At 41.5% G+C, this 10,354-nt stretch overlaps 1 protein-coding gene across 1 annotated transcript in view; it reads right to left on the reverse strand.

The window, feature by feature from the left end:
* The window catches only part of PREP (prolyl endopeptidase), a gene marked incomplete at its 5' end in the record, with an annotated part of 120,087 nt that overhangs the window by 91,942 nt on the left and 17,791 nt on the right, over nt 1-10,354 (reverse strand). Inside the window, 3 exon segments of the mRNA XM_014591041.1 lie at nt 3,762-3,971; nt 6,726-6,856; nt 8,455-8,588. Of these exon segments, the coding sequence (XP_014446527.1) occupies nt 3,762-3,971; nt 6,726-6,856; nt 8,455-8,588 (475 nt within the window).

Here is a 10,354-nt window from a genome sequence, read left to right on the forward strand (position 1 = left end):
CTCACGCCGGGCGCGTGTGCGTGCGTGCCCAAGATCCCGAGAGGAGAATGGAGGAGAAGGGATTGCGGCGTGACCATCCCCCCTGGGGGGTGATTTCAACCAAAAACAGTGAGCCCAGAATCAGACCCACATAAAGTCAACTGATCTTTGACAACAGCGCAGAGGTACTACATGGAGAAAAGATAGTCTTTTAAAAGGATGATGCTAGAACAACTGATCACCATGCAAGAAAGTCAATCTGCATATAGATCTTATATATTTTACAAAAATTAACTTAAAACAGCACAGACCTAAATGTAGAACACAATATTTTAAACAGCCTTTCATAGGAAAAACCGTCTAGAAGCCCTAGGATTTGGTCATGACTTTTTAGATACAATGAGGGCATGATCATGTAAGGAAAAGCTAAGAGATTGGACTTCATTGAAATTAAAGACTTATGCTTGGCAAAACATACTATCAGGAGAACAAAAAGATAAGCCACAGATGGGAGAAAATATCTGCAAAAAAAAAAAAAAAAAGTATCTGATAAAGAACTGCTATCCAAAGTGTACAAAGAACTCTTTAGACTCAACAAAAAGAAAGTAAATACCCCTCCCCCCCATTTAAAAAGGGGGCAAGACTTCAACAGACACCTCACCAAAGAAGATATACAGATGGCAAATAAGCATATAACGAGATATTTCACCACCACATGTTATTGGGGAAATGCTTAAAATGAGATACCGCTACACACCTATTAGTATGGCCAAAACCCAGAAGGCTGACCCAACAGAATGCTGTCAAGGACACAGAGCAACAGGAACTCCCATTCACTGCTGGTAGGAACGCACACTGGTAGAGCTACTTTGGAAGACAGTTTTGGTGGCTTCTTACAAAAGTAAACATACTCTTCACCTATGATCCATCAATCATGCTTCTTGGTATCGACCCCAAGAAGTTGAAAACTTACGTCTACACAAAAACCTGTTTACATTGTTTATAGCATCTTTATTCATAATTGCTAAAACTTGGAAGCACCCAAAAAGTCTTTCATTCTGTGAATGGATAACTAAATTGTGGAACATCCAGATAATAGAATATCATTCAGAACTATAAAGAAAGGAGCCATCAAGCCATGAAAAGACATGTAAAACCCTAAAATGTATCATTATGAATTGAAAGAAGCCAGTATGAAAAGGCTACCCACCCTATAATTCCAACTATAAAACATTCTAGAAAGAGCAAAAGGATGGAGTCAGTAAAATGATCACTGGTTTCAAGTGAGGGATAACTGAATAAGCAGAACGTGGAGAATTTTTAGGGCCGTGAGACTATGCTGAATAATAATATACTGCTGCATGCATGCCATTACCCACAGAGTGTACAACAGCAAGAGCAAACCCTAATGGAAACTACGGACGATGGTGATAATGTGTCAATACAGACCTGTCAGTTTTAACAAGCACCCACTCTTGTGGAGGAGACTATGCACATGTGTGGGAAGGGGTATAATGAGAAATTTCTGTATCTTCCTTTCATTTGGCTATGAACTTAAAATTGCTCTAAAAAATAGCTTATTAAAAAAAAAAAAACCCTAAAAGTTGGCTATCATCCTAAAAGTGAATTCACACATATTTTCTAGTTTCAGAAATAAACTTAACCTTTTATTTTTCACTATAAAAATGTACTAAGCTTTAGGGCCAGCAAGTGCCATGGTGGTTAGAGGCACTGGACTCCCACATGGCCAAGCACTGTTTGAGTCCTGGACCTGGTGGCTTACCTTCTCACTTTCCTCTCTCTCATGCATGCACTCTCTTGTTCTCTCGCTCTGCCCCTGTCTAGTCAAATAAAATAAATGAATAAATAAATAAAACTAGATAAAATAAATTAAAATTTTTTTAAAATGCACTAAGCATTCAGGGCAACGAAAAGAAAAAGATACTACCATAATATTCTTAAGTGATCTGCGTCCCCATTACAGTCTGGAAGGTTACTGACACCCGCTCAACATGAGGGCAGCAAAATTACAGCTGAAAATTGGGGGTAAATATTAACGTTCATGCTTTTCACGCACTAGCTTGATGAAACTGTTCTCTAACAAGAATTGTCCAGCTATGCTTTTCTTCTTGTCTCCCGAACTTGGAAATGACCAACATTTTCTAACTCAAGAGCACGCCTAACACAGAGCACAGATGTCTTTCTTTAGCCCACATCTTTGAATAGAAAATCTACTCTTAGCTCTCTTCCAGTTCACTGGTGAATTTAGAAACAGGTCTTGCTGAAGCCTAAGCAAAAGGCAGCAAAAGCTAAACGCAGCCGAAAGAGATGAAAATTGCAGCCTCATTCCCAGTTCAACCAAGGAGGAATACCAGAAAGGAAAGTGACCTATCTAAAGATGACAAACATACAGCAAGTCAGAAGGCAACAGCAGGTACAGTAAAAAACACTGCAATTGTGCTGCCTGTCAGACCCACACTTTCCAACAAGTTACTAAGCCTCTGCATCCAAACTCCTAATCTCTAACACTGGAATAGTAAAACCCACCTATAGAGACCAAGGTAGTATGGAAATGCTACACACCATGTGGATGTAGGGGATGGCGTAAGGAAGATGATGATGATGGTGCATACAGCAAGGCACGACATACATGGCTCTCCCTGTCTGGGAAGATTAGGAGTGAGGGTTGAAAAAAAGAAGGAACCAGTTATACGATAGGCTCTTTGTAAAAACCAAAGAGAAGATTTGAGGAGGAGAAAAGTGCAAATAAATGCAACCAACAGGTGACCTATAACTTCTGATCAGAGGAAGAGATGTGATTGCTGCAATAGGAAAGGTTTTTGTTTTTTAATTTGTTATCAGGCACATGTGCTTGCCAGGGAGAGACAAAGAGAGAGAGAGCAGAAAAGTGAGAAGGCATACCTCCCATGCAGGGGAGGTGGGAATGGCCACACTACAATCCGGCCTCCACTCTTCTCTATGGAATTTGGGCATGTATGCACACACGCACACTTGCCCAGCCTATTTTCCAAGCTGCCAGATTTGGGACTTGAACTGTGCAGTTGGCCATGAAGGATGCAGCTGTCTTAACCACTACACAATTGGCTGGCTTCAGTAGTGAAGTTTTTATAATTAGTCAAAGTCATATTGTTTAAAAAAAAAAAAATCCATCTTCTCCACTATCTATTTGGGAAATATAACCCAACTATGAAGGACTGATTGCAATCATGGCCCCCAGTTCTCAGTTTCCTTGTATCTTTCTGAGTTTCCACACTTGTTGAAAAGAGGCTGATCCCATGACTACTCTGGCCAACAGAATGCAGTGGCGTGGATGTGCCGGCAGCCAGACTACTCGTTGAAAATGCTGTGCCTGTATGCTCTCCCTCTCAGAGTCTTGCTGGGTTGCACATGAACAAGCCTGGGCTAGCTGCCAGAGGGAAAGACACACATGGATCAGCGTTGTCCCAATTGCGGCCCCAGACAAGTGAAAAGACTGAGCAAGATCAGCTAACTGACCTGCAGCTGACCACGGATCCAAGCTAGAACTCAGCTAAGCCACAAAGTGCTGCCTGGTCAACCCACAGACTCCTAAGCAGAAATAGTTATTTTCCTAAGTCATCAAGTTTGATGTGGTCTATTACAAAACAAAGCTAACTGATACAACATCCTTTCAGAACATCCCAGACCACACAATCTTAATGCAGGGCTCAGTTTCTTTTCAGAGGCTTGAAGTCACATCTCGTTTTTGTGGAAAAAATGGTCCATGTGAAGTTTTCACGTACCGTCGCTTTTCCCATCCTGTTGAGGGTATGAGTTGTAAAACATTCCCTTCCCGTCATGGGTCCAGGCCATACAGCTGAACTTGACTCTTTCGAGCATGTCTGGAAGCTCTTTGGCACCATCAACTTTCATGAACTTGATTGTCACCCAGTCTGAGCCACTGGCACTCAGACCATAGGCAAAATATTCACCATCTTCGCTGAATGCATAGCCTATGGACACAGGAAAAACTGTCAAAGGCTGAACGTGAAGACACACTCCTAGCCTTGCCCACCACCCTCTATGCTATCTATCAGAAATTTCTTTCATAACCAGGAGGTACAACGTAGCCATAGGAGTAGGAAACAGGGTGAGGAATCCTGAGGGCTCATTCAGGACTTCCAGAAATTACCCTGATGACGTTGGACAAGGTTCCCAACTGTTCTAGCTCTTAGTTTCTTCATCTGTAAAATGAAGTATTGGATTATAAAGCCACTAAGGTGCTTCCACTTGGAGATTCTCATAATTCAGTTCAGTCAAAAGCAGTGCTCACCTGAGACTTTTGGCATTTTATTTACACTCTAAAGGAAATAAGGGAACAAAGGAAACTGCTTTCAGAGTAATGTCTGAATTATGACACACACCATATATCAGAACGAAATTGTAGCCATTAAGTAATTTGGGGTATAGATTCCAAACTACTTGAAATCCCTCTTTACGACTTCATTTTCAGGGCATCACTGACACTCAAGGCCACTCACCGCAGGCCGAGGTAAACAAAGCCTGGGGGTCTGCACAGAAGGCGCACAGCATGCACATTCCAAAAGTGACTATGGAAAAGCAACCCTGTCTGCGGACTACGTGGCCATATCCAGTTCTTTAGTGCCCTGACAGCAGAACATTCTCACCACAATGGAATGTTTCCTGCCGAACAGTTACATGTTTGACACTGGCTTTTCCAGTGAAGGAGTATGTACAGCATTTGACACCACACCTCCTGTCAGAGCCTCTGACACTAGAGAGCTCCTCTTGCAATGTCTGCTAACGTTTATTAGAGACGGAAAATACCATAAGCTTGACTTCATTTCTTTTACGGTTTTTGCCATAGGGTGCATGTGCTCGCCAGAGAGAGTGTGACAGTGACAAATCACCACCACCACCACCACCACCCCCCCCAAGGAGGTGATTGCCACACCACAATCCATTTTCTTTCATTCTCTTCTTAGGATTTTGGGCTTGCCTACACAGGGGTGCAGTATGATTTTCAAACCGCCAGCTCTGGGACTTGAATCACACAGTAGGCTATACTGAACCTACTGAACTACCTTGTCCACCATGCCATGAGCTCGCCCAAACTGGTACTGTAATTCCATTTCCTAAGCTTTTCTTTCTTGAGAGATTTTTTCTATAGGGTGCATGAGGTCACCAGAGGGATAGAGACAGAAAGTGAGACATCATGCCCCCAGGGGGACAGCTGGGGGACAGCTATGGAGCAATCCCTCTTCTTTCATTATACTGAGGATTCTGGGCAAGCATGAACATGTGCCCGGTGTTGACTTTTAAGCCACTGGGTTCAGGACCTTGAACCATGATTGACTACATGGGAGTCCAGCAATGTAACCATTACATCACTTGCTAGTACCTTCCAAACACTTCTTTATGTCCCTCATATTAAATTCATTTAAATCTATAGGTTCAGATTCATGAAAGAATACTCTTCAGCTGGCTAGCATCTTACTTTCAGTACTGATATGATAAAAGATCATCATTAAAATACATAGTATATACAAAATGAATAGAAAGAGAGCAGTGAATGAATTACGGTTAGAAATGCCTATATAAGTCTTCTCACAGATCTGATGGAGCAGGGCTCTAGAACTTACAACCTCTTGATTACAGAGGACTTCATTAATCTAATTGCTCAGTTCTAAGTCCAAACCTATATCTATGCTTTCTTGGTAACAGAAGAAATCATAGAAGAAATGATGAGCCAATTTCAGTAAAATAATCTAGGATGTTAACAAGAGACAATTTTTAGAGTATACAACTATGACATTTTGGAAATGGAGAGTAAATCTACTTTCTTACCCTAATTCTGTTTATGGCACAAACTCGAGGGGTAACTTCTCTGCAGCATAATTTTTTTTTTTAAGAGAAATTTTTGCTATAGGGTGTGTGCACTTGCCAGAGAGATAGACAAAAAGCAAGAAGTCACCCTATGAGGGAGGATGGCCATGTAGCAATCTCTTTTCCTCTACACTCCTCTTGGGATTTTGGGCATGTAGACACACACCCTCCACGTAAGTTCTAAGCCACTGGGTCCGAGACTTGAAGCACAGTCGGTTACATGAGAGTCCAGCGATGTAACCATTATGCCATCTGCTGGTCGCTATATGGCATAACTCTTGCGAGCAGAATTATGTAGGAGATACGTGGCAACAGCAGGGAAAATTCATTGTTTTTAAACCTGCATCTTCAGAGGAAAGGGTACCAAGCCGTCCCATTCCTGTAATACTTTTTTTTTTTTTTACTTTTAATTCTAATGTGCTGACAATGAACTAGATTTTAAAGCTCTGATCATGCCCCCTGCTTCCCAAGGAAAAAGATTTGATATGTAACACTTCCTGTCTCATATTTCTAGCTGAAACATTTTTGGGTACAGCTTAAAATTTCTTATGAAAGGGATACATCTCAGGGACACTATAGGAAATGATATCCAAAGATTCCAGAAGTCCTAGAAGCTAATTTGGGTCCAGTGCGAATTATTCTCCAGTCTGCTTCATGCCATCAGAGTTGAAAAGAGGAATGTGACTATTCATGTGTTCTAAATATACTGTGCAAAAATTAGCTTTCCTGCTATTGCGTGTGCATCTGTTCTGTAACATGGCCCACGCCCTGGCAGGCGTTTTGAGTAAAGCAACTGCATTAACTTCAGGGCTACATGTGAGGGCCTCAGGTCTCCCATGGGCCTGCTGTGTAGTACTCACCTCGGAGTGCCACCGTGCCGTCATCAGACAGTAGGTTGGGGTCGAGGAACACTCGGGCCTCACCCTCTAAGGAATCTTGTACATATAATACACGTTGGTTCTGCAAACCCGTATTGTAAAAATAAAAATACCTACGGGACAGAGATGGTTTTAATTGAATTGTAGAGCTTTTTATTTGTGATGAAAAACCAAACATATATAAGCAGAAACCAAAACCAAAAACATACAAAGCTACAACTGTAATCAGGCCATGGCAGAGATGTGGGAACCAGAGTGAAAGCTGTGACCATATCCCTGTACCTAGGCCTTGATTCCTGAACTGCTTTCCGGATTCAAATAACTTGCTGCACTTTTTTTTTTTTTTAAGAAAGAATGAATGAATGAACTAATTAATGAATTAATTTATTTAAATTTGACCAGAGAGGGATAGAGGGAGAGAGAGAAAGAAAGTGAGAAAGCAAGCCACCAATTCTGGGACTAGAAACGTGGTGGGCCATGTAGGAGTTCAGCACCTTTAACCACCACGCCACCTGCTGGCCCCACTTACTGCGCTTTTTACAAACTAGCTAAATAGAGACAAATACGGATGGCTTCATTTGCTAAAATTAAAACTGATGATACTCAAATAAAACAGTAACGTTTTCTTCTCAAAGCAGAAAAGCAAAAATTCTAAAATGAATCCTAATTTACTTCCTTAGACAGGCTGCTAGGATAGGAGGTTGGCACACTTTTTCTGTTGAGAGCAGGAGTGTAAGTATTTCCGGCTGTGTGGGCCATATAGTCCATCACTCTAATATTCCATTTTGCACCTATGGCACGAAAGCAGCCATGGACAATAGTTAATCAAAAGGGCACAGTCGTGTTCCAATAAGACATCATAAAACGGGGCAGGCTGTGCTGTGCTGAGCTCTGTGTAAGGGCTAGAGGGTCTAAGAAGTTCTTCAGAAAATTTGCAATGGTGACCCATAGAGATTGTTAAAAAACAATAAAAGAATATATTTTAGTGGGTATTAAAGGGAGGGAGTAGAGAGGGGAATTCATAAAGGCCCCTTCCTGGCCAATGTCATCGTCTTGGACAGAAGAGATATATGTCATCAAATGTTTTCAAGAAGGACAAGCCAAGGCTGACTGATTTTAAAGGCAAACAAATCTCACTGTTGCTTATGTATTACCCTGTCTCACCGATTGTTAGCTGTAAGGTAACAATAATTTCTTGAAACCTATATATATATATTTTTTTTTTTTTGAGAGATGGTTGCTATAGGGCACATGTGCTCACCAGAGAGACACAGAGAGACAGAAAGTGAGAAATCATCCCCCTGGGGGGATGGCCATGCCACAATCCCATCTCCTTCAGTCAACTCCCGGGATTTTGGGCATACACGCACACGTCCCTGGCATAAGTTTTAAGACACCGGGTCTGGGACATGAACCATAGTTGACTATATGGGAGTCCAACTTAACATAACCATTATGCTATCTGCTAGCCCTAATAACCTAGATTGCTTTAAATAACATATCTCTACTAAATTCATAACCATTACGTTAAGAATTGGTACAAATATTTAACAGACTATAAAATACTATTCTGATAAACACAGAAATGAATTCCTTTTATAATGAATTAATTATATAAGCTGATAAGGTATTTATCATTTGTATTTTATAATTTAAGAAAGCATTCAATTTGAAAGTCAAAAGAAAATGCAATGACTGCACGCTGACATACCGTTTTCCCTTCTTGAAGTGGCAACTGTACTTGGGGTAGTCATACAGCTCAGTCATCCTCTCTTTGTATAAGCCTCTGATAGGACACTGCTCCAGAAAGGGCACAGTAATCTTGTTCTGGGCCTCCACGAAAGCCTGCAGAGACAATTCAGATGGACAAAGCAAGTCAAATAAGACATTTTCTATATGGAATGTTATCCATTAATGTGTTGTGCCAACAAAAGCACATTTTCCTCTCAGTAAGTAACTAAAGCATACATGGCAAAATCAACTCATGTTTACATGGCAAGAACTCATTCATTTAAAACTCACATAATCTATGGAAAAGGTTCTTTTATTAAGCCCACTTTACAGAGAGGTCTACCTAAGGCTCCAGCTGGTTAAAAGGCTGACCCACACCAATAGCTAAGAAGCAGCAGAGCTGGCTCCTGACTCCATGCTCTTAAACACACTATACCGTGGCTCAGTCACGCACCATCAATCATCTCATCTAAACAGGGCAAAGGAGGCAGGATTTTCATTCAGCAGCTGGCAATGCCCCAAATGTCAGAATTAAAGAGGGAATGTGAGAGGGACATCTAGGCACTGTTTTATTGCTTTAGTTTTGACTTACTATATGAGGCCTATCATCATGTCAACTTCAATAGGAGGACTTTGCTGAAATGTGCAACTAAAAAATGTACTTTTAAAAATCAGAAATGAATGAATAAGTAAGAATGTTGGCAACAACGGTTTACAAAGAGGGCAAGAAACAGACTGCAGAAGTAAGGTGATGTTGACAGCACCAGGAGGAAAAGTGGTTGCTTTTACAGACGATTAGGCAAACCCACAAATGCCCTATTTACATCTAAGCAGTTAGAGAGTTGTAATGCTACAAAAACCTGGCCTCATTGGGCTTCAACTCTAACTTAAACAGGTTCACTGTTTGTCTGTAAGTAGGTAAATCATTAGGAAATTAAGAACAAAATATATTTTAATGGGAGACAAAAATGTGTTATGATTGGGCCAGACAGTGATATGGTGGTTAAGGCAGCTGGATCCCATATGGCCGACTGTATGGTTCAAGTCCCTGGCCCAGTGGCTTGAAAAATATGCTGAGTGTTGTGTATGTGTGTGCCAAAAATCTTAAGAGGAAAATGGAGGAAAAGGAATTGTAGCATGGCCATCCCCCTGGGGCTGGGGTGCTTTCTCATTTCCCCTTTCTCTTGTCTCTCTCTGGTGAGCACATACATTCTATAGCAAATTAAAAAAAAAAAAAAAAAGAAAGCATTATTTATTTATTTATTTATTTTAGAGAGGTTTTAGCTACAGGGCACATGCGCTTGCCAGATATACAGAGACAGAGAGATAGAAAGCAGGAAATCACCCCCCAGGGGGGATGACCACGCCGCAATCCCTTCTCCTCCATTCTCCTCTCGGGCATGCAAGCACACGCGCCCTGCGTGAGTTTTAACCCACCGGGTCCAGGACTTGAACTGCGGTCGACTACACGGGAGTCCAGCAACATAGCCATTATGCTAACTGCTGGCCCCCTAGAAAGCATTATTTTAAGAATCTACTTTGAATGCATCAACAAGCTCTAGGGGCTCATTCAACTTCAAAATGGTCTCTTTTTTTCAGTGTTTGTTATAGGATATGTGTGCTTGACCGAGAAAGAGAAAAAGAGTGGGAGGGAGAGAGAGGAGGAGGGAAAGTGAGAAATCACCTCCAGAGGGGATGGCCCTACCAATCCCCACTTCTCCGGTCTACTCTAGGGATTTTAGGCATACATGTTCATGTGCCCAGTATAATTTTCAAGCTACCAGGTCTGAGATTTGAACTGTATAACCAGCCATGTAGGATCCAGCACCTTAACCTCCATGCCACTTGCTGGCCCTCAAAATGGTCTTTAACTGGGCAAA

This window comes from Tupaia chinensis, unplaced genomic scaffold, assembly GCF_000334495.1.
Source record: "Tupaia chinensis unplaced genomic scaffold, TupChi_1.0 Scaffold000527_1, whole genome shotgun sequence".
NCBI lineage: Eukaryota > Metazoa > Chordata > Mammalia > Scandentia > Tupaiidae > Tupaia > Tupaia belangeri.